Here is a 26,215-nt window from a genome sequence, read left to right as displayed (position 1 = left end):
AAAATAAACAATACCATAAGCTATATTTCATGTGCAGTGTTAATTTTATGTGTTATTCTGATGAAAGCAATGCTGGTTTGCTGCAAAGCGCCTAAGTTCATATGCTATATAGACATCTAACAGTTAAATTGGTAAGGTGCATGTGTATTCCAGATAATAGTGTGACTGACACATTTTCTGTTGCGACTCACTCTCATTAAAAAGTCTGCAACCGGCATTGTGATATCAGTGACGTGATCCACCAAAGTCTCCCTACACACACACACACACAAAGGTCGATCAGCCAGATGTATTCAGAGTTGACTGTACACTGAACACTTTAAATTGAGGGCCTAAAAATGTTCAGTGTACACGCCTAAGGCTCTATAGCCTATGTAGCGCACAGTAGTCTACGTTTGTCTGTCGGTCTGTTTCTGCCTATTAATTCTCGGACATAAATTACTCTCTTGGAAATAAATTACCCTTGTGTTCTTTTGGCTGAAAATGATAATACAACCGCTTTTAACATGTTGATATCCTCCTCTGTATCCAGTATTTGTGGACACAAAGAGATGAGTCTACCGTTTTGCCTATCATGCAGTCGACTAATCTATTCTGAATAGCGCAGAGTCAGAGACACTAAAACACGTGTGCCCCTGCACCCTCCTCCACATATCGCGAGTGTCGTTTTCTTTCTTCATATGTTTTGTTTACAAATATTCCAGTTAATTGAAAACATCGGGATGTAAATACCAAGACAGTGAACGCTGTTTGGTTTAAATTACGGTGTTCAGTTCTCGGATTACATCAAATCACACGTTTTAAATTGCCATCGAGAACAGGGTTTTAACTTTTACAATAACACACAGTCTAAACTATGTGCATTTATTTATTTACTCTTGGAAATGTGTATTTATTCGATGTATGTCCATCTATTTAACTAGGCCTACTTTCTGATATTTTGGTGTTTTACTGGTCATCTGTTTTGTGGTTGCGTTTTTCTCCTCTTCCGTGCGTTGCGTGACCTTGGAATACCAGGTATTTCAGCATAGTTTGAGTAAATGTAATATCATGCATCTGCAGTTTAACGAATACCGTTACGTAAATCTTGTTATTTCATATGGACCGTAGCCTATTTTGAGTTGCAGCGACTTGTGGCAATATTTCGTGGTGACGTTTTTAATATTGAGATAAACTTGTAATCAGTTGTAGCTTTGTTCAAAACAGTCAGGTACCTCGATGTATTACAGAAAAGTAGAGTTGACCTGACTTCACGTAGACATTTCATCTGTATCCTACACATTTTATTGGCATTGGCTACATTTGATTATAAAAGCAAAAAAGACAAAACACACACATACACACACACACACACACACACACACACACATATATATATATATATATATATATATATATATATATATATATATATATATATATATGGTTATTGAAAAGTCGCGCTAATGAACTGATCATGCAGGCAGAGTTCGTTAGCTTTAATCCATTTAATTGGCTTTGCCCTTGGGGTCGAGTGACATAGCAGGTTCTCGCAACCAATCAGTGAGGCGTTCGCGGATACCAAGTGGGGTTGCGAGACTTCGGATTCATATCCATGAAGTATTTGGAGAAACTGCGAAGTTTCCTGAAGATTTAACTGCGATTTCCTCTAAACCATATTTAGGCTAACTCTACACGGTGCATTTGTCAAGAATCTGGAGGTGCATTTGCAATCTAAGGAATACATTTTACTCCGCTGTTTTTGAAGGATGGATCTGGTTCAACTTTTCTCTCGTTAACGGCAATTTTATGCAGTCCGTCTTACCACCTCGTTTTCATGGACCTCACGATCAATGATGACTATGAGTTCAATGCCTGATAGTTTGGTTGCTCCAGACCCATCAAAATCAGCCTTTCTGGAGTTCGGTCACGGGTTCCCTACCCATCAGCAACACGCCCCCGCGTTGTCTCGCAACCACTATCCGGTTCACGGATTGCATGCTGGTGGACACTCGCAGCACGAGAGCCCCTTCTCGTCCAGCGCGAGCTCGTACGGACGCCCGGTGGGATACACTTACCCGAGCACGGTCCCTACTCACCATCCCAGCACGTACCTGCCCTACCAACATAACAATCACAACAGCGCTTTGGGGCACACAAGACTAGAAGACACTGGTACGTGAAATATAATTATTTTTAATTTTTTAAAGCTCGTTGTGCCCTGAAGTAAATGTTTTCTGCGGTATATGTGTGTTTCTGGTTTCGCAAAGTAGGCTACAATAACAAATGGTGTTGTGGAGCGAAAACCAAATGAAAAAGCTCTGTGTGAATGTTCATAAGATGTTTTTCGTCTGGAGATGTGTGTTAGGTTTTATATATACGCGTAATGCTAATGTAGCCTATTAATAGCTGATTTTGACTAAACGGTGTTGTATAAAACTGGCAACGTCCCGTGCTGGTGTATGAGTGACCTATGGTCTATGCATGTGTTGACGCAGCCTTCGCGTTGTGCGCTAAAATTACGTAGCCTAATTCCCGTTAATATTAAACGTTGCCCAAGTAGCCTATATCTGTAATTTCAGATGAAAAGTTTGTGTGTTAACGCCCCTAATGAAAATGAACCACACTTGTAATTATGGTGGAACTACATATCATTACACGGGTTTTTGTGTGCTGGTATAATCAGTTTTAAGTTGTTGCTTTTAAATAGTTTTATAGCTCATACCATTAGTGGACTATACTATCGTAAGTTGATCGTGTTCTGGTCATTTTGGCACCAACACTCAGAAAAAAAGGTATGAAAAAGCGTATGTAAAGGTACTAACACTTGTCACTGGGGTGCTACCCTATAGGGACATAAACTTGTACCCTATCCAGAAACACATCATTCAAATACCTTTTTTTATTTTAAAAGGTACTTATTAGTACTCAGATCATTGGGAAAATGTGTTCCCTAAAGAACAACAAATTGCCTCAACTGTACCTTTATTCCTCAGAATGCCCTTTTTTGTGAATATACTTGTTACGCATTTAATCTTTGTCTTTTAAACCATTTTCCAAAACAACAAAATGTAATGATTCAAACCGTAAAACTACATGCGCAGCATCCCCTGTTACCTGTAACGTCTTGGTACCCTTCTGCTGCATGTTTAGATTTTACACGGACTAATTCGTCATTGATCCAAATATAGCAATACAGAGTAATCAATACGCTACACGTACTTTAACACTCTCTCTCTCTCTCTCACACACACACACACACACACACACACACACACACACCGAACACATATCGACATAATATCAAATTAATCATTTTTGTATTTTCTTGGTCGGTTTTCAGGTCGATTTGATAAGCCTGTTTTAATGGCTATATCCAATAGGCCTATCGTGTATCCGTCGACGTGTAGGTGATCAATCTGTTAGTGTCTATGAAGTGCATTGGCGGCGGTGCAGGCCGGAGTGTAAAGAGTGTGATGTATGCTTCATGCAGAACTATTACACGGTAAATAAAAAGGAGGAGCACTGACACGCTTAACATTCACTCTGTGGTTTCCCGCAAATACAAGGCTTTGTGGAAACATGGAATCTGAAAACCATTTTCCTTTAATCATAAGCTCCGTGGTATTTGCCTTTGTAATTACTTGTATCTCGTTTTGTTCAGTGTTTCAATGGCAGGACTTAATAAATATCCGATGACTAATATCGTAGTTTTACAAAGGCATGGATAGGCTACCTTTCAGATTAATCACTGACGGGTTTTCAGTTGAGATTTTTAATAATAGAGAGTAGGCTATCGGGAAAATCAGAAATTAATACATCGAATTATTATTAGTATTGTTCTTGTTAGTAACAGTAGTAGCAATGGGAGCATCATCGTGATCAACGGCATTTGTGTCTTAGGACTCTTGCGGCGAGAAATAAACTTTTTCTCCTCCAGTTTGAAGTTCTCACGTATATAGTTGGTGTAGCCTATAATTGGTCATTTATGTCTCCAAATGGTTTAAAATCTCATTATTATTATTATTATTATTATTATTGGATATGATTCCCTCTTTAATACTCTTTCACAATTTGTCGCCTACTATTGTGTCCAGAGCAGGGGGAGTTTCACTTCACCATAAATCTAACTGGAGAATCAATTCGTTTTAATGTAGTGATCGTGTTTCTGTGATTAGGCCTACTGGCATAAATTAGGCTAAATATCAACGAACATGTTAAATGGTAAACGGCAAAGACTAGGCCAATAAGCAGAGAGTGAGAACCTAAGTGATCTGCCGATCTTTTTTTAAATTCCCTTATTAATCATATGTATGCATGTACAGGCACGTATCAGCAAGCTTGTGAGAACGATGGAAAAGAAGAAGAAAAGAAAACCTCCGATGTAGGCATATTTCTGAAATATCTGTGAGAATTGTCAAACCCCTTTTGGTAAATTTGACTTGAAAGGTATAGCCATCCATTTAAAATGCCCGATAATTCAGGAGTCTATGTTAGGCTTTTTTCCACTTCTAGACTGAGATACTGAGACCTGGGCCTACTCCAAGGGGTCGAGTGCCAGAATCAGGCGAAATACAGTGAGACGAAAGCCTTTAACTACAATACAGTTCAGTTCATTTTACTCACAAATGATGTATTCTGCAACAAACGCAAATAGATCCCGCTAAGATCTGTGAACTGGGCTGCATTGGATTTTGCTCAAACCTGGTTTAACCATTTCTTCTCTAATGTTTTTTTTTTTTGTTGTTGGTCCCGTGTTAAGATCACGAGAAGCCGACCGTCATAGAAAATGGAGAGATTCGCATAAACGGCAAAGGGAAGAAGATCCGAAAACCCAGAACCATCTACTCCAGTTTACAGCTGCAGGTGCTCAACCAGAGATTTCAGCAAACCCAGTACCTCGCCTTGCCCGAGCGCGCGGATTTGGCGGCAAAGTTGGGCCTGACTCAAACGCAGGTAAATTTACTGCCTGTATCTGACGCAATTTCTGTTGCTTACAACGGCAGAACACGTTTTCGGCGGCGGTTTTTGTGCCGCAGGATGAATTTTGGGTTCAGGTCGTTTGTATGGAGACGAAGTCTATTACTCCTTTTTAGATTTATGGTCTGATTTGACTTTTCCAAATTACTGTGTCTGGTAGCGGTGCATTTATGCAGGGGAAAAAAAGAAAGTGACTTGAGTGTGAGAGATCATTCTGATGATAATCATGTTGAGCTGGTAGGAAATCACGTCTCAATGGAACACTGACGGAATTTGACGGTGTTTCGGAATTTGACTTAAAATTATTTCGTTTAACTAATTTAATGGGCTAAATATGAAATGACACCCTTGTCGTAATGTAGCCTATCTATTCATGGAGTCGTGTGCGTTGTCGCAGGTTAAAATGAGTGGGAAACCTTTATTTGGATGGTTTAGAAACTCGTTAAAATAGAGTTGCAAAGGACAAAAATACAAGGTCCTCTTTCCGAACAGGCTTTCATATATTCAAGATCAGGGAAAGTATGTGTGTATGCATAAAGAATGAGTGTAATGTCAAATCAAGCTAAAAGCTCTATCAGAATGTGTCTTGAGTTTAATCATAGTGTAGGAGGTAGTATATTTTGTAATAATACAGTGTAGGCAGTAATACATTTTTTTACTTATGAAGTGTAGGAGGTATTACATTTTTTATATATATTTATTGAATATAACTTCACTTCCCCCGTAGAGTAAGCCCTGAGTAATTAAATAGGAGTCTGACAGTTCTAGGTAATTAAATGAAACTTACAGAATTGTTTCAGTGAAACTCACATCACAACTCTCCACTGAAATTCTGTTCTATGACATATATTAACTAGCAGTGGGATTCCCACTCACAGAACCACATGAGCTACAATTGTGATTAAGAGACAGACAATTTGAATTTACGTTCATGATTCTTATTCATATTTATTATTATTTTCACTAGTTCAATAATTTTCATTATTTTAAAGAGTGAAACCAACAAAATAATGTTTGCTGAATGATCAACGACTATTCGTGGGTTGAAATGTTACATTTTGTTTATTTATAACCCAGAACATATTGGGTGAGGGAGTCAAACCTGTGTGTTCGTTTTTTGTTTTCCTTAAGAGTTCATGTATGTAAAAAGGTTTTGTGTTCGAGTGAATCAGCCATGAGAAGTGAATGGCATTGTATGCCACACCTTTGCAGATGTTTGATGGGCACAACACTGCAAGGGAACTGTGTAATTCCACCTCTGGCAGCGAAGCCAGCCAAGGACATAATGTATTATGTGGCATTTGTGCTCTCCTTTAATTACTTACTAATCATGACATGCACTACTTATGGATGGTTACCCTGAATTCCTTAAGTGTCTGGATTCCCAAAAAATGTTAAGGTGACTTTCAGTTGAACATTTTCTGAACTTGTCAACTTCTCTGTGAACATACAGAACCTCCTTGGCATCACAGGGCAGTGGGAGGGAGATAAGCGGCGGCCATCTTGCCGCAGCCAAAGAGTGCCCACAGAAGTTGTGGATATATCGTTTCAGAATTTTAAGCGACCCTTTCACTCCACACACATTCTTAAAATCGTCCAGGGACCAGTTTGTTCTTCCTTGAACTTGTCTTGAGTTTTAACTTTGAAGAACACATTTAACAGATTTTACATTTTACAGTATGCAATTGCAACTGTAACAAAGTTTTGGTGTAACAAAACCAATAATTAAATTGCTTTAAAAAATCAGATAAAAATATGGTTATTTTATGTACATTTGTTTTTGTATAATTGCAATATTTTATTTTATTTATATAGTATATTATACTTACCTATATTTGTTTTATACTGTAAGTTGTGCTATAAGATTCCCCAAATTCATTCACTCAGCTTGTGACCTTTACTCACAGAAAATAGCACAATTCAGCTGAGTTAACAAATTTCCTTGCCGCAATCCTCTGAGAATAATTTTTCAAGCTGTTTGAAGACTACCATCAAAGGATTAATGGCCTGGCTAACAAGGGAATACTTTCAGTAGTGTAGTGGCGAAATGGTAAATCACTTGAGGGATTCATTTGAAAATTAACATATTAACAGAGATATAAAAACATAAGCAAACAAGCTGGCCTTTTTTTGCAGAGTGAGGAGAGTTGGGGGTGGGGAGGGGGGGTGGTGGGGGTACAGCAAAGGAGAATTCACGGTCCAAAGGAAGAGGTATAGTTAAGGGAACCGAGCCTCCATCTTGATCTGATTTCATTTGCAAAATGGGTGCCGCGACATTCTCCTGCCCTGTAGCTCCTCCAGATCTAATTTTAATGCCCGGTCTCCATGTATTTGTGGTTAATTTAAGAAGAGCCCATACTTGTACTGTCACAATATGAACAGGCTACAGAAAGCGTTTTCAGTTGTACGCAAAGTTACTGGTATGGGTGAAATGCTTTGTCGGTATTGGTCCCGCTGTCCTTGCAGAATGCAATATACCTCAATATATTGCAAATATGTGGACATTTAGTAAATTATCATGTTAACTAGTAATGCGTGTATTGAAATGTGATGTATATTTAAGATATAATTACATATTGAAGTTACAATAATATTATATTTAGCCATATATTGTGATGTGTTGGAGTATTTTGTGTCATTTCAATATATTTTGGTATATTGTCGTATTACTATTACCAGTGGCATTTCTGTGGGTTCAGGAAGGACAAAGATAAGGAGAGACGACTTGAGACGGCCATGAGACTGAGTGCATCCAGGGTGTATCTCTCCCCTGCCCTCGCTCTGTTGAGAAAGGCGCACGTCCTCCGTGTGTTTCGGCTTTTGGGGCAGGCGTTCTCCTCTGTGCCCCTCATAGGCTATTCTCAGAGTCGGCACTCACGGAATGGTACGGTATGTGAGGCATATAGTGACGCAGTGCGGTCTCAACAACCTTTACCCTTTAGAGAGTGAAAAAGAAAGCCTGCTTCTCTTGTCAAGTCGAAGAGAATGACCAGCCGATTTCACAAATTCACTACCAGTCGTTTTTGTTAATAATCCCAATCAATTAAAATCCAAAATCCAGCGGTTACATTTCTGTTGTGATCTCATTCCAGCATGGATTTGCTATAGCGTCTTGTATACAAATATAACATTGTGTATTAGATACAAATAAAGGCTTTGCTTTACAAAGTACAATACTTAATATTAAATCCACAGTGGGATTGTCTGGCAAATTCTGAATTTATATTTAGTGCAGATTCCTTAAACTTGTAAAATAGCATTTGCGATAAATGTGCGGCCTGGGCGAGTCGGACTTCGACGTATGTGGGGTAATAACTGCAAGGGGAGAGGCGTTTCTGTGCCAGTTGTGATGAAAAATGCAACCTGTCTAGGTGGTGCAGGCTATTTTTTTCTGCTGAGACAATGGCAGTGCTTCTGCATCATTGTGAACTAACCTGTAATTTAGATGCTGACTCATTTTCCCACAAATCATCACTCCTAAGTAACATTAAAACAGTAGCAAATGTTTTTCGACTGTTCGCATGACCTGTAGTCATGTAAACATTTTCACACGCATAGAGCTTGCAGTCCGAGGTAATGATACGATTTGAAAATGACTCAAACTTGAGGCCTCTTGCTCGGCACAGTGGTTTCCCACAACCATTGTTCCAGGTTTTTGTTATTCTGTGGTCATTCCCAGTTATTGTTTATTATTTAGGTGAATTTAATTAAGTTACCCTTCTGTCACATTGTTACCGCGTTACGAGTCTTCCTGCTGTCGCTATTCTTATTTTGTTACTTTTAACTCTGCCATTTGATTTCAGTGTTATTTTTAAAAATATATTTGCAGCATTCAGCCATTTTGTCAGCTTATTTAGCTTCTGGTTGTTGATGATTTACTCTCCCATTGCAGTGTAAACCAGTCATTTGATCAATTTCCCAGTTTTAATTCAACCGTAGCAATTTAAGGGTACAACGGACAAAAACAATGAAAGGGATTTTATTAATCCTCAAGATTAAGTATGTGAGAAATTACGCTAAAAATCTTGAAATTACTCATTTGGAAGGCAGGGAGGCCTGTTCACGCCGAACACAGGCAGTGTTTGTATGAGCCGAACCTGATCGTGTCTGTGTTCCACACTGTGCAGGCCACTTTCAGCAGTGCTGTATTTTTTGGTGCCATGTTAAAAACTGAGCACGATTAAGTGACTGGCGACCCATATGGGTCCGCCCGGCTCTGCTTTTGGCCTTGCCCCTGTAAGATTTGCCCCTGTAAACACCTTTGTAAGTGATATGCTTTAGATTTGAACCCGTCTTTCAGAATTTTGTCGTGCAGCTGGTGGACAGAGTTCAATATATTTTTTCTTCTGCTCTTGGTCAACAAATGATGCACATGTTTTACAGTCACGAACACAAACACATGTATGCGCGCGCACACACACACGAGAAAATGATCTCAAATGTAGACATATGCAGTCACCACCTACCAAATGTGCATGTTTAGTTTGTCTGTGTGTGTGTGTGTGTATTTTGGATGAGGAGCTTTATAAGGGGTAATGACAATTTCCCGTAAGCCAGCCTTGCTTCTATAAGCCGCAGCCAGGCCAGTCTAGACTATTGAACCAACAGAACAGTCACATGTGTGGTTTAATTTCTACCTTTTCCTTTTGCCATGTGTTGCATAAAGAAACGGTCACCCTTACATATTCTTTCACACACATTTTATTTAAAATCTATGGTATCTCATATTTCTCTGAATACTAATCCAAGTAGCCCGATTATTTTGAGTTGCTCGGCTCCTAATGTGATGTACACTTAAGACATCTCTGGAATAGTGTTCAGGCATTGTGTGTGTGTATATTTTTCAGAATCAAGCCCAGGTGTACATTGTGCTGAAAAAGCAGAGGTTCAGTGTTTTACTGCGTGCCTGCTTCACTCCTGATTCATGAGTTAAACAGCAGGGACCATGTATTTAAATGGCTGCCCCCTTTATTTCTATGCAAGGAATCTCTAGAAAACACAGGAATAATAATGATCAGGGAGCTCCCTTAAGTCTTTTGGTTTGGCTGAGAATGCACCCAGACTTTTTGATGCCATTTTTAATAATAGTGTAGTTCGCGGTTACTCCAGGTAGGCGGTAGCTAGTAATTCATTCCCGTTTGATTAGCTGTCCTTGGAATGATATTTATGTAAAAGGTTAGTCTCACTGCATTGTATGTTCAAAAATGTAATGCCTTTCACATTTATAATATTTTAAAATAGTTTATCGTGTCTTGACTTGCGCATGGATATCTGTCTGTTTTGCTATACGTGTTTTAGACATTCCTTTGAATGCCCTGGAAGGCCTTTTAACCACCATGTTTTTGGCCTTTATTCTCTGTAGCTAATGTCAGTCGGCATGACGTTTCCAAACATGAACAGGACTAAAATGCGCTGACAATGTCAAAAGAATTGTGTACCGTGCGGAAATGATCTGCTAATCGGAACGAAAATGTTCCCGGTGTATCGAATATAGATGCATTTCTTTCTGGAAAAAGCTTCTTGGGAACTCACTAAGAAGACCAAACAAAGAAATATGGAAAGAAATTAAGTAACAAACTAGCCAAGGCAAAAATCCAGCTCACTGTTTGATTTCCCGATTATAGCCCGAGTGCCCTCGACATCATTTTTATTTTCACAAAGAAATTCATCCACTGTGTCCATATACCCAGCAACATGCTCCTTGGCCAAATTTAGTTAATCTCTATCCCCCTCCCCCCCCCAAAAAAAGCATTGAATTAAAAAAGAAAAGGCAGATTTACCACCTGCACACATTCAAGTCATACCGTACATTAATATTCATTGTTAAAGTACAGCTCAGAGTTCTTTTTTTCCTGAATATTCATAGTAAAGTCGATCTGTACATATTTACATAGTGCTTGATGCATGCATGCTTTATTGTTCATTGCTGTGTTCATTCCAGTATTGTGTATTTTTTGTCTGCATTAGCAGTCTGCTACCTTCTCCCCCCGGAGAAGGTAGCAGACTGCTAATGCAGACAAAAAAAGAGCTTGCCTTTCGTAGGAAGCCTGTATGGCAGAATTGGGCCTGGAGTATTTTTGCAAGGCCCAATTACCACACATTTCAGACCAAGGCCTTGTCACCACTCTGTGTTGCCCCTGCAATCCAAACCAACAATTATGGAATACTTACATGTGCTTGATTGACATTTCAAATATACATAATGAACAACAACATAAAAATGTGACTTAATTTTACAGGACCTCAGGAGACTTATTCTCTGTCACTGCGGAGCGCTTTTTATTATGTGCACGGCAATGCTTTTATTGTATTATTCCATTTTGCGCTGGGGAAAAGCACTGGCTCTCGGTTATAATAATAGGAAAATGGCTCAGAAGTAAACAACGCTGTGAATGTCTTCCAGGCATTTGATCTGTGAGCATAAACAGTTGTGTGCTGGAGACGGTTTTGGCCCCCGCACGTGTCCTTTAATTGGGGGAAGGAACCCGTCCGCGGGTTCCTCGGGCACATGGGATCGCTTGGGTGCCTGAAACAGACAGGATCAAACCCACCGCTTCACACCGTCTTCAGAACGTCCCCCCCTTTGAAAGGTTTCTGTGGAGAGTTTGAACCTGTTTTTATGGATGGAAACCTCATTGCTCTCGCTATGGTCTTTACTTTGACATTCACATTTGGCAAGCAAGCCTGTTTTTGCCAAGTGTAAATGAGTTACTTTAACTTTTTTAAAGAATTTTGTGAATTCAGTTGCTTGCATGGATTAGTATATTTTTGGCTCTTAACTAATGTTTATTGCACATGCCAAAAATTGAAAATAAAGTCATAATAATGCTCAGAGATGTTTTTATTGCAAATTAACTATGTGTATATATGTGTACGAGGTAACTATGCTTTAGCTAGTACTTTTGGATTGAAAGGCTGTTAACAGGTTGCTGCCCATAGTCTTTAGCATTCAACAGTCAAAAGAGAGATTCCCTGGTTATGAATACCTGCAAATAGACAATGCACCGTGTCCAAAACAGTCTCACAGAACATTTAGTTTTGTGGAGCACCAGAAGGACTTGGATGGGATTCTTGAAGAACTTAAGTCTCAAATAAGAATAGACCATCCTTTATGAAAAATGAATGAATGCCTTGATAATTGGAAACTTAATAATAATAATAATAATAATAATAATAATAATAATAATATTATTATTTTATTATTATTATTATTGTTATTATTATTATTATTATTAAAAATAATAATAATAATGCTTCTAGAAAATGTGGTTTTGTGGGAACACTAGTTATCAGTATCAGACCTGCCTCTGCGTGAAAATGTTTAAAAATATTTTTATAACTTACCACCCACATTTTGCGCTTCACAAAACATTGGAATTACTTGGGGACTATTTTATAATACTGGCTGCACTGTGGGTATATTAATCTTGTGCCATCTTTGTAACAAACCAATTTATAATTTCATTTTCATTATTCTTTTAATGGGAAAAGGATCATAAATAAACCCAAGTCGTAAGGCATTTGGTCTGTCGTCTTGTTTACACCACATTCTGCGGGGGCATTGAGTCTCATTTAACTTTTTCCGCGGTGGGCTATTTTAGTTTTTGGTCATAGTCTAAACTTTTTTTTTTTCATTGCCCACGTGGAAAAAGCGGAGAAGAATAATACCCATGCTTATAATCAAGCGACACCCACAATGCGGTCGCACGTCCCCATCAAAATTATTGTAACTCCAGCGTGCATTGCTCCATGTATTTCATATATTTGCTATATCATTAGTGGGGAATTGTGAAGAAATGTTCTAAAATTCAAATAGAATTAAATATCGAAGTTAATTGACAGAAATAACAATGAACGTAGTGTACCGTCAAGATGCATGCCAGTTCTAAAATGACTGTTTTGTTCCTGTTGCCATCATCTTCGTCGTCACCATTAATAGTATTAATAGGGATAGTGGTACCCGTCACCATTCATTAACGGTTAATTTCACATTTTACCCTTCTCTTTTCAAGGTCAAGATATGGTTTCAAAACAAACGCTCCAAGTACAAGAAAATCATGAAACACGGCTCAAGCGGACCGGAAGGAGAGCACCTAAACTCCACTTCGTCCATCTCGCCTTGCTCGCCGGGACTGCCTCAACTGTGGGACGTGTCCATGGCGAGCAAAGGGGCACCTATGCACGCAAGCGGCTACATGAACAATTTCGGACACTGGTACCCCGCTCATCATCAGGACTCTATGCCGAGACCACAGATGATGTGATGGATCATCTCGGTTATAAAACTACCAAATTCCATCGCGCGACGTTGGATTATAATCAATATTCCTGAATGTGTGATTCGTCTGCCTTATCCTAAGAACTTTTTTAGATATCTGTATATAGCCTACATATTAATCTTTTTTTTTCTTATAATGAATGACATACCTTTTATGTGGACTTGTAACTAAAACTGGACTGTTTTCGTTTTTGAATGACAACTGTTCGTTTGGAGTTTATAGGCCTTATTGTTTTTGGAAGTTTGAGAGTTGAATGCATATTTGGAAACAAAGAAATACTCGGCCTAACTATTCTGAGGATTCATATCTGTAATTTCAGGCTGTTTCTAATAAATCATCAACCTCAACGGATCCAGTGGTGTCAGCTTAATTTCTTGCAGTAGGCCTACGAAGGGAACCTTACAACGAAATTTAACTTGCTTCAAACCGTACGGACTATGCAGCAAATCAATCAGAGTTTACAAAAACTGTGTTTTTTTCTCCAATATATTAAATTCGTACTTATTCCTGAATATTGTTTTTATTCGATGCTTAAAACTGGGAGGGCCTACCCAAAGCAATTTTGGTAAATTAATTTGAATTGCTTTGTAAAATCCAGCGAATTTAGCATTTCTACTGACACTGTCAAACAATTCCTCAACATATACAGACACTTTTAAAATACTGTTTGGTGGCAGGGTTAAGCCGACCTAAAGCAAGCGTAAGTCTGCTTTCTGTAGCCTGGTTGCTTCCGGTTTTTGAGCAGATAAATAAAAGGATCGGAAATACGGGCTTTCCCAAGATACCTGTTGGGTTGACTACTTTTCCTAATTCTTTGTTTATTTATATGCATGTTGAATGGAGACAAATAGGCTTATGAAAATAGCCCCCTTAGGGACTAAGCTGTTTTTCAGCTTGTTGACCTGGGTTGATCCATAGGTTCAGTTTGGTGAATGTCCAATACTAAACACCAGCTTAATTCAGCAAACAATTTTCATTTAATTTGAAGGACAAAATGTTTATAATAATAATAATACTTATTATTATTATTATTATTATTATTATTATTATTATGTCGTGATAATAATAATAATAATAATAATAATAATAATAATAATAATACCTATGATATTTTCTGTAGGCGTACATTTGGATGTATTTTAACTTAATGTAGGCCTAATAAACACCATTGACATTGCTTAAGAAGTTTAACATGTTAGAAGATGGATTACAAATGCATCGACATACGAGATCTAAACGCCTAACACAAACATAAAACAGAACCGAAATGTCTTCAGCATGATATCGAGATACTCATTTTATCTTTAACTAAATGTCAATTTTTAAGATGTAAGTAATCTTATGCCACAGACCTATTGGCCTGCACTTAGAATTCTTGTTGAATTCCACATGTGTTTGACTTCCACGAATACCTGCATTTGAGCACATTAGACTACTATTTGTTCAGCTGATCATTGTCTGATGTTGACGCACCCTTATTTTTCATGCTGACAACAGGCCTACACTGTGTAGTCAATTCGGGTGGTTTACTTAAAATATTTAAAACATATATTGTAATTTTTGTTTATCTTAATGTATTCATTTCAAGCACGATAGACCCTCTGGATGGCTTAGGCGAGCTTGGCTTTCAGAAAGAGAACAAATTCGAAGTACAGACTACGAGTGTAATCTCATCTGTGAAATGTTCGATAGACATTCATATTATTCAGGTATTCGGCCTACTGATTTTTATGAAACATAGAAAAATTGAGTTCATCCTCCCAGAAATAAGCCACCGAAGCTGACTGACAATGCGTTTAACTTAACTTCAACAAAATAGAACCATTCCGTTGTTATACCGGTCCATTTCAGAACAAAAGCAATGAAAATGTCTGCCTCAGTTTTTGGATTAGTTTGAAACTCATTTCTTTTGATCAGTCATTTGTTTCTGTTGAACCACACATATTAGGGTACTTACTGTTATTGAAGGATTTGTCTTCACCATTTGAGATGAATTCAGAAAATTGTCTTAATAGATGCGGTCTACGTTGTTTAGAAATGGCATCAATTCTCTGCCAAGAAGAGACGCATCCAAATGCGTGCATTTAGCCGTAATATCTGTCCCAAATCTGTTGTTTCCGCTGTGTAATTAACCGGAGATGTCCTATTTATCTGTATGGGATACATTTGTGTATTTTAGTCTGCTTCTTGTTTATTCATTCATTTTTCATTTATAAACTAAGTCTAGAACAATATTATTACAACAGCATTTCATCGTGGTCTGTTCCTTGTATTCATTTTGCAGTATATTGTTTTAATGTTAAATGTTTAAAGGTTTTACGTTGAATTGGGCGGCTGGGGTTTTCAGTATGCCCTTGGAAATATAAAATAATGAAATATCAGTCTACCGTTTGAATTTAGTCTTGTTCGCGTATTTATCATTTTACCCTCAGTAATAGCATGTCTCAATAATAATGATTCAATGTTTCTTGTTAATATATTAGTTTTATCAGCTATCCAGTTCCTATGCAACAATAATAAGAATAAGAATTTCGTTGTTATCGTTTTTATAAAATACAATTATTCGATATAATACCACTTCAAATTAATTCAGAAATATTGCTCCTTTTTCACGTTTCAGAATGTAAGTAATAGTTCATTAATGATAAAGTATTTCCTTCAGTTATTTAGTCAATTATATGAAGGTGTCTCTTGTAATAGGCTAGTAGGCGTAGTAGTAGTACACAGTATAATGTTGTGTTAAAATAATTGTTGAGTCACTGTTGGACCTATATGCACTCTGTTAGAGTTGAGTAGTCGTAGTAGTAGAATAACATTAATACACACGTCGTTTGCATATATCAATGCATGCCTCAAATTGTGTGAAATTAAAAGATCTGATTTTTTTTACAGAATTCACAAAACAAAAATGTAATGCTTATGTTATCACCACTATCAACCTCCTGATTATGATTTAGCAGTTGTCTTTACTTACATCTGTACAATTTCGCGATGCGTAGAACAGCGACGAGGAGTTCGGGGATGAAATCGTTCTTCGAACCTCGGGCGCGATGGAAAGGGATCCGAAGCTGAACCAATGGGTATCGGGTCAAATATTTTACCTCCTAAACATCTGAACAAGCAAAACGGACGCTATTTTAAGAATTCCAAATGCTTTTATAAAATGGCCCTGCAAATTAAGGTAATTTGGCGTATAGCTTGTTAAATAAAGCTTTCATTCCAACAGGATAATTACAAGCAATTTACAGCCCACAGAATGTCTTTCTTAATATGAAAAAAATCACTGGGACAGGCTTGTTGGCTTCGGGAAGAAGAGAGCACATGGACCATCCTCTGTTGGTATGGGTCGAGCCGACTAATAGAAAGGTCATTATTACACCAAATTACTCGCAGGTGTAACGCAGAAGCAAGGCGAAAAAAAGAGGGAGAAAACGATGTGAAAACGGTATATTATTTAAGATGGTTGGTGCATATGCAGCTGCCAACAGTAAGCTTGTAGCTCTTTATTTTAAATGTAGCCAATAGTTGTGGATTACAAATTAAAATACTGAGATTTTTATGAGTACAAACGACCGAAAGAGAGGTTTGTCATTGAGATTTAAGCGTTGGAATGTATAGAGATGATTTTCGCCCCGGAGGTTTATATTGCTTTTACGTTTTGCATTTCGTCTTTTTTTTTGGTGGGGGGGTGTCCTCAAACACACCAGTTGGGAAGGTAAAATGCGAACATTTTGAAGTGATTCCTAAAAAAAAAAAAAAACACTTTAAAAAAGCGGTGAAAATCGAAAATCACTGGGCTATTGTCTAAATACACGTTTCACCATAAAGGAGAAAGCAAAGTATTTCCATAACATTTAATCACGGACGCTTGATACTGGCGTATATTCTAATAGTGGTTCTTTCACCGTGTGGGATAATTGTTGATTGCAGCTCATTTGGATCTGGGAACCATTTTCCTGCACCTTCTGCGCGCTCAATAAGATGTGGGTATGTTTCAGACAAGTTGTTTATTAAACATAAATATTCGTTTCAGATACCCACTCGAATAGTCTATATTTCACGTTGTGATTTACTGGGTACTGTAAAAATGTCGTCAGTACAAAATGTATTATACAAAATTGTAAAAAAAAAAAAACAATACACCTATTACCGCAGTGAACAATTTTTATTTCAGTGTGTATACTCGTAATGTCTTGCTTATACAAAAGTATCATATTTTAGCCCATATTAATTGTGTATGCATGTGTCATCTGATTGTATTATCATATTGTAATATGATGAATATCGTTTTAATGCTATGTATATAATGACATATAGACTGATCGTATTCTATTTGTCTGAATTTGATAATCAGCCGCTTGTGTTGTGCCGTTGGCATTCTTTTTTCTACCTTTATGGCATCACTGTTAACGGCTTCAGTTAGTTGTCTGACATTTTCCAACCGACAAACTCTTGCTGAACTGATGGAATTGTGGAGTGGTGCACTTAACATTTTACAAAGTTCGTTAATCGTTGTCGTGTGATTCTTGGATTCTGACATTATTTTGTCTTTCTTCGCACACAGAATAAAGAGGAGGGAGTGTCCGTATTAATAATATGATTTCAAAGCTATTTTGATGCAGGTTTATTTCAAAAGACTACGGGACATTATTGCTAATGATTCATTTTAAATGTCTTTTAGTATTCTAATACTTCCTAATATTTATTCTGCTTGAAATTTTAAGTGCAACTTTCGTTATTGAGCAAACCTATCAGCCTGTTCCCACGGACCAAGACAGTATTATGATCAGCCATCATAATAGTAACACTGACTGTAATAATACATTTCAGAAAAAATTGTGGGCTGCATTAAATCAACATTTGTCCTTAGCCATGACTTGCAAGTAAACACAAGCGTTAGCATTTTTTCTTCACAAACTTGGTTTGGTGAGCTAGTTTTAGTGACAGCTGATCTCGCCAAAATGAGCCTGAGAAGGAATATTGCTTGTGATTGTTTGTCAGTGTTAAGGACAGATGTTGATTAATCCCAGCCTAATTAATTAGTAATAACAGATACCTGTACTATGGCTCAAAATGACATGTTTACTGTCCAGAGGGACTGAATGCAGTCACTGATTGGCTCGCATGGAGCCAATGACATTGAGATAGTCCTCTAAGGACTACCCCCCCCCCCCCCCCCCCCCCCCCCCGTCCTGTAGTTCTGTCAGGTCCTTTAAAGCCACACCCCGTTTATCTCCCCTGAGGGAGTTTACACCCCACCCCCACAGCAAGGGCACCCACCTCAAACGTTTGGAACATGCAATCTTTTTTGCCCTAGCGTTAATACACGCTCTTTAGAATGCAATTCGGTATCTGAAGTCCAAGTTTAAAGTGTCCTATACCTCGATAACGTAAGTAATTGTTTTTGGTCTTGACATCAGCGCTACGTCGTGGCGAGATTTCTTCGACCCAGTGACAGCAATATTTTAGCAAGTGAAAATGAGTGCTGGGCGATTTGACTGCTCAGGTACATTTAAGGGTGGTGGGTCTTACTCCTGGCTCCTATGGAAGATCATTAAAAACCCACTCCAGCAGAAATTCTACCCTGTTTTTTTTTTTTTTAACTCTTATCCTTTTCAAAACAGAAATAGGCAATGTGGGGGTGTGGTGAAGGGAGGCAATCTGGCTGGCCTTTTACTATATGAAAAATACAGCATTCACTTGATTTACAGATGCCATGACCCTGTACACAACTTGCACAGCCTGCCTTTGCACTATTATCCATTTATATGGCTGGTAGTACCTCATCTAAGATCTTTAAGTTACAAGCCCTGTAAGTGTCTGTAACCACCATACAGAACAATCACCCATAGAGCTTTTCTGCATTTCAGTACCAATCTCTGAACACATTTTGAAGGTTTTCTTTGCCTTTCAGGGCAAGAGATCAACCCTAGCCTTAAACTTGAATGGATACCTACACTTATGCTATGATCTTTTTGCATAGATTCCACTATGACTGGTGTGCTGTTAGCAGGCTTTAGTTGCCTTGCCAACCCCGGACTGCTCTCATGGTCGTGTTAATGTTCACCTTTTTTGTAGCCCTTTGATAAACACTATCACCCTGTACGATTTTATGTGAGATTTTAATGATCTAATTTCTGATGCTCCATAGAGGTCTTGTCTCGCTGCCAGTCATTATCCATCTGGCCTAGCAGACAGGCCTGTGATCCCCCCTCCCCCCACCCCCAGCCTGCGTCGAATGCAAACCCAGCGATCGCCATTGCGTAGCCAAACTCCGAGATGCGTGCCAACGAGCGGAGATCATCAGGTCAAAGCGCCTCCGGAATATCCGGAGCGTGAATGTTGTCACGGACGCGCATGTAGCCTACTTACCGCTGCGGGGGGACTTAGCGGCCAAAGGAAGGAGGAAGTTGGGGCCTCATGACTCTGCGCGAGGGCAAGACGGAGGAGAGCCACCGCCGCCGCCGCCGCTGCTGCCGCGTAAATTCCCAGATAAAGGGACACAGGGTTGATTAATTCAGCAACCATCACCCTCCTTTATATACCCTCTTCGCATGCCGGCTTGGCAGTGATTATAGGCCTTGTTTACTTGAGGTGCAGAGGAAGAGAAGTGTTATTGAATGGAGTGGAAAGGCATCTCTGCAAATTATAGGCAATTTCACATCTTCAAGATTAGAATAATGGGAGCTCAATTTGGACAGGCAATGCAGCGCCTTCCAAACAGGGCAATTATGGGGGGGGGGGGCAGCTTTGGGAAACTGGAGAGAGCGTCAAAAAGACAGAAGGGGACAGAGTAACGGGAGAGGTAGAGAGAAAGGGAGACTGAGAGAGAGGGAGATCTGCTGTTCATTGCTATCTAGGTACAGGCCTTTGCATCTGAGGTGTTTGATGAAGCTTAATTGCAGGATGCAAACAAGAGGAAGTGCGACGTATTGATATCACCCAGAATCCCAGCTGTCCCAAGAGGCAACAATTTCCAAGCAGCAACAATGGTCCTGATTATTGTTATTAGCGTGAGTGATCCGATAACTGCTCCAATAATTGTGATCTGCTTCCCATTCGTGCTCATGAACGCTGAGGATTTCGGTTTAATTTGATGGCTGCGGGGGAGGGGGGCAGCGCTGTCACCAAGCACAAAATCATAGAGGTTGCTACGGTGGGTGGGAGTTGGGGGGGTGGTGGTCACATGACCCTGCAGTACACAGGCCACAATTTACCCCCGCTGTGATCCTCGGATAGGGATCAGGAAGCAGCAGGAAGACAGCGTAGAGACAATCTCAATTACAGGTCCCTTCACAGACCCTGTTATGGACTGTTGTGGACCATGTTGGCTGCCTAACATGGTCATTGCCAAATCAGGGGAGCTTCTGAAGGTGGGACGGCCTTCCACTGGCAGGACAGCCTGTGGGGTGAACCAGGGGTCAAGCTTAGCCCACAGCTGTCAAATGCCTCGGGTGTTTTATTTTGATTTTTTTTTTTTTTTTTTTGGTGCTTTGTTTTGCACCTAAATGACTACAATGAGTGATCCTAGGACAGGGCTGAAAGTCATATCTGGCTTCTGGCTTTGAACAAGTGCCCGACAGCTGCTCAGTCTCTTTGCCCGGTGACACTTTCCACTCTGCCAACTGCTCGACCTCCAGATAAACCCTCTCTGGTCCCCTCAAGACCCCCCTCCCCCCCACACTGCCTCCAAGCATTTTTTTTTAACTTGATTTCAAAGTCCCCTTTTTGCCACAGATGGGCTTGTATACAGTATCATGTTCAAGTTCAGCAGTTCGAGTCAGCACATGCAAGTGAAATGGCTATGCCAAGCTCGGCTTCACCCCTGCTCTGACATCCCCCACCCCCCCGCCGCTCGCCAGACCACCCCCCCACACATACTCACACACACGCAGTAGACCACCCCATAATCTGCATGTTCATCTTTCATAGCCGTGCCTCCCCAGACAATAGCAAGCAGGCCCATGTACACTTGAGAGACCTCACATGGTGGAAGAGCCAAACTGGTACAGTCTGAGCCCCACTCTCAATGTGGATATGGGAGAGGGGGGGAGGAGGGAGGGGGGGAATACAGCTAAAAAATGTTTGCTAACTGGCTAACCCTCATGTCCTACCACCACCCTCACCCTGCATATCTATCAGCAATTTTGCATTATTCTCCTGTTTCACAGCTCACAATAGGAGGTCTTGTGTTTTGAGTCATAAAGTTTAATTTTCCAAAATACAATTTCTTCTGTGCGCACAACCTTCCTTGGCTAATGTTTGCGTATGAATTGACGAGAACAGAGTTTCTGTAGTCGGGAAAACATTCGAGGAAGTGTGGGGGGGGGGGGGGGGGGGCGAGAGTTTTGGATTTATTATTGTCCATGGAAGAGAAAACAAGTCCTTGGGCGGCCTGTTGTTCTGTTTCCAGAGACTTCTCGAGATCCCATCGGAAAACAAATTCATTAGCGGAGGGCCGAGCTGGCGGGACTCTGTCTTTATTGGGCCATTAAATCTGGGGCATGAAAGGTTTGCATTTAGAAACACAAGGTTACTCAGACAGCACTGCTTGTGGTAAATAAACTCCCTACTAGCCGTACCCCCAACCCCACCCCACCAGTACTCCTGTCTCTTCACTTACCAGCTCTTAAGACTTATTCGCTCCTGGAAACTGCAGCAGTTATGGAACCCTGGCGTGCATTTTGGATGCCAGGTCTCGTAAAAAAAAAAAATTTTTAAACCCAGAGGCGCGGACTTAGAGGTGGGCCAACAGCAAAGCCTCCGCTTTCAACGCCGTGGCTTCCCAGGAATGACCTCACAGATGCTAATGGAAGCCAGGCTAGTCGATCCAAGAGGACGAGGACCTGGGGAGATGGCCCGAGCGCAGCTTGCTTGTCTTGTCGTAGCTCTTTGGTTTATTACTTTACGGCGATAGTCGGAAATCAATAGTGTGAAGCCCAGGTCCCAGTACAGCCAGAGTATAGAGCTGATGTGTGTATGCTCCACAGAGAAGTATAATACTATGGCCTATGGCCGGTATTCAATCAACAATTGTCCTTAACTTTGACTAACTGTTGAAAAAATTATATTTACTCATCACAGAAACGGTGTGGCAATCGCTAACACTAGCTAGCCAAATTGTGAAGAAAAAGTGTCATTGTTGCATTTACTTGCAAGTTAAGGACAAATGTTGACTGAATACAGGCCTTGGTCTCAGGGAAATCCTGAAATAACCTGTATAAGGGAACATTTACCTCAAAACAGAATGTGTTTGCTTTGTGAAATGTATTCTGAGCATACTTACTGTCGTCTTTCAGTGGCCTGCTTACAAATGCAGTCACAACATTTTGTGAAAAATCTATGGAAAATCAGATTTATCAATATATGTGTTATTAAAACAGTGCACTTCATTTTAGCAGAAGATCATGTGCTGTGAGCACACCTATGAAGAGCTATGAAGAGCGAGTCATACTCGCATACCTCTTTGTAAAGTAGGGTAGATAGGTATATTGGATTTCACCTGAAAGTTGAAGTGACAACTGGACCACAGATTGTCAGTCAATGATAAATTCACTGTACATAAATTTGCCGTTGCTTATACTAGCCAATTATAATGAAAACTATTTAAATACAGATAAATCCTCCTTAATTTATCAATTAAATGCATAATGACAATGTAAAAGAAACTCATCAGAATTCCCCTATATGGATTGAGATTAATGGTTGCCTTTGGGTTGGATGTGCCAGTATAATGGGGCCATATACAAGACAAGTTGCGGTGCTGTAATATTTTGGTATACATACCGGTTTCATCTACACAAATTTAGATCCCCCCCTATTAGATTCAACCCGATTGTCAGTCCCTCTCCTGCAGCGTTGCGCAGAATTTTATTACAATCCCTCCATATTCCACCTCATCTCCTGCTTGGCATAATCTGGCTCTTTTCCTGGGTGCCCAGGCATTCTCAGTGGTCCTCCAGGGGGATACACACTCTGGGAGACCTCTGAAAATACTGGACTGCGTCCTCTCCAAGAGTTACAGACGGCCTTCTTTCTTCCTGCTGATATCTATTATTTTTATTTACTAATTTGTTCTGGTTTTCATGCCTGTAAAATTCCGTTTAGTACTCCCTTACCCAGTCACCCTTTGGTATGATATTTGTCAGTGGGTCGAGGGTTGGTATCTAATCTGTATAACAGATTTGTTTCACAGACGGCCTGACAGCCTTCTGTTCGGGCAGTGTGGGAAGGGGAGCTCCAGCTCGGGTTGTTGCACTGGTATGGGAAAGGGGAAAGTGGGGCAATATTCTTTTTTCTTCCATGAATTTGGCACACCAACTCAACCACTATTAACTCATACATAGGGTCTATACTACTCCATTGAAACCCTTATTGTCATATATGTAAATCTAGAACTGTTGGTACTGTTTTAAATATGCTCTGGAAATGACATAAAATCGTTTGTTTTTGGTCTGGTATTGCCACTGAATTATCCAATACCCTAATTGTTCATGTTACAGTGTTGCCCAACCTCTTTCTCTTGAATGATGGCTCCTCACTGCAGTTCTGTGTTTTTCAATGCCGACTTCTTTTGGCTGCATTTACTGCAGCAAAGAAGACAATAGGCCTACTTCAGCAATGGTCTATTCCTAACCTACCACTCATGTCTACCTGGGTGTCTAATATGAAACGTATTGCTACTCATCAACAATCCTCAGCTAGTTTACAGGGAGCTAAGGGTAAAACTATTTAGGCATGGACAGTGTCATTGAAGACATTGGGAAGCCATTGTATTATGACCCCAGTGTTACCAATATATTCAATAAAACGTTGTTGACAAAAAAATATTTCAGTGAGTGGAGAGACTGGTTTTCTTTGAATAACTGAAAAGAGTTTTACTAGAGGCGGGGTGGAAACGGTAACCCAATCTGCCGGGCTCAATTTGAGAGCGTCTATTCTTTTTTTATTTTCCTTCTCTTTTCTACATACTTCCCAGTGTCGCTCTTCCGTCTGGGGGTGATGTCATCACTCGTCGGCCCGTCATCCCGAGCTCTGCCTGTCCAAATTATTTGGCGCGTCTCTCACTGTCGAGCGGCAACGGCGTTCCACATTCTTCTCTGGCACTTCAAGGGTTCTGTCCGGAAGGTAAGGTTGAAAGGTTCTGAAAATATAAACAAGAGAACACAGGGAGAAAAAAAAACGGAATTCTGCACCTTAACATCAGAATGAACAATTGGAACCAAACTGGTTTTGATCACAATCTCATTACCTGAAGCTGAGATATTTGAAGACATTTGAACGAGTCGGCACTTAGAAAGCGTGTTAGTTCTTTGTTTTTCAGACTTGGGACAGTGCAGTCCCTCTGGCTTTGGCGTTTTTCCTGAACTGGCATTACTGGTCCTCTGTACTTTGTAATTTGGTAATTCATAGCATATTTTAGCTTTTAATGTCCACTTGATGCCTGTGATTGCTATGTGATAGAAACATTTCACGTCTTTCTCCCTAGTATAAATTTGATTTAACGTAATTATTTCTTGTTATCTAATTTTGTTTAAATGTTTAATTTTCTTATTTTGTTTGGGAGTAGAGGATGATTTGGGGTTAATTCTCACTTTGAAACTGTTATGCTTTTAAAATCCTGTTGACATTACTGCTAATTGTTTGAGAAAGGCAGGTAATTGCTTTCTTTTGTAAAGTTGGAATCATCTGTAAATAGTAGTCATCATTCTGATGACAGATAATAATTACTTTAAAATATGTTGCCATGGTATTTGAAATTGTAATCTTTGAGTAATATCTAGCAAAGTCTGATAATCCTTATAGATACATTCCTTCTGTCTGTACTATACATACTGAGTGTTTACAGTGTTGGCTAAGTGTGGTGTAAAATTACTTCCTACCTTGCAATGGTTTTAGAATGTGTCAAGACATTGCCATGACAACCATGAAATGATGCAACACAACACTGAAACATGGGAAGGTAAGGTACATGGGAAATGGTGAGGTGTACTGGTCAGAGCTAATCATACAGTATGTACTGTATATACTGTATATTCAGTTCTGTTTAAAGTCTGCAGTTTGTGGGAAAAGTGAACCACGTCTGTTTTTTTTATCCTTTGCTCTTCAAATGTATCAACCATTTATAAGGAGTTATGGCATATAGATGCCTTTCCTTCATTCACTTTGATGTTTTTGTATCTGATGAGAAAATGTTTATGATTATAAAGATGTTTATTTAACACTAAATTTCAAGGACTGACTAAAATAAAAGAAAACCTGTTTTCTTGACAGTGGCATTACAAATTGTGAATGCCGTGTCAAGAATAATTGGCACAAGCATTATGAACATACATACATGTTATAGGTCACCTTTCATCTTCTAACGCAATTTTCACTTTTGCTATGAAATCTATTCCTTCTGTTTTCCAAAATATAAATATTTTCCCATCTCCTATTTCCATTGCTGTAAACATCTCTCGTGTTGAAGTATTAGAGCGTGTGTGTGGGTGTGTGTGTGAAATAACAGAGAACACTCCCTGATGTTGCACGACACACAAAAAAAAGAATAAATCATAAGGTGTCAGCCCGATGGGCTCATCTGAACTAGACTTGCTGATTAAATGTTTTATACCTTGATAGCAGAGGTGGAAAATCTAGGTTCAGAGAGTAAAAGTTCTCTTCTATATTTTGTTCCAATCATCTGGATTTGCTCATTATCACAATTCTACAACCAGGAGGTTAATTAGTGAAATCAGCTGGCTGAGTTAATGGGTGGAAGAAACACATGGCTTTCTGACCCCTGGACTTTCCTCCTGTGTTTGATAAACATCACTAGCAAATGTGACTTACAACCAAGCCATGCAATTGGATATTTGGTGTGTAGAACAGATATATCCATGGAAAGAGTATGCTGGTCTGGAAAAGCATACAGTATGCTTGGAATCATGCATGTGGGGGCCTATGGATTCGCTTTATGTGATTCCGTATGATATTTA

The 26,215-nt window shown here is 39.5% G+C and overlaps 1 protein-coding gene across 1 annotated transcript; it reads left to right on the top strand.

Moving 5' to 3' along the window:
* The first annotated feature begins 1,577 nt into the window (after positions 1-1,577).
* Positions 1,578-13,589, top strand: dlx4b (distal-less homeobox 4b). The gene is made up of 3 exons (XM_035398302.1): positions 1,578-2,154; positions 4,742-4,935; positions 12,972-13,589. Exons 1-3 carry the CDS (start codon positions 1,833-1,835, stop codon positions 13,221-13,223), a joined length of 768 nt encoding a protein of 255 aa, XP_035254193.1. The 5' UTR covers positions 1,578-1,832; the 3' UTR covers positions 13,224-13,589.
* The last annotated feature ends 12,626 nt before the right edge of the window (positions 13,590-26,215 follow it).

The sequence above is a fragment of the Anguilla anguilla genome, chromosome 17 (genome assembly GCF_013347855.1).
Source record: "Anguilla anguilla isolate fAngAng1 chromosome 17, fAngAng1.pri, whole genome shotgun sequence".
Classification (NCBI taxonomy): domain Eukaryota; kingdom Metazoa; phylum Chordata; class Actinopteri; order Anguilliformes; family Anguillidae; genus Anguilla; species Anguilla anguilla.
The sequence above is the reverse complement of the archived record's forward strand: the minus strand, read 5'-3'. Positions and strand labels throughout refer to the sequence as shown.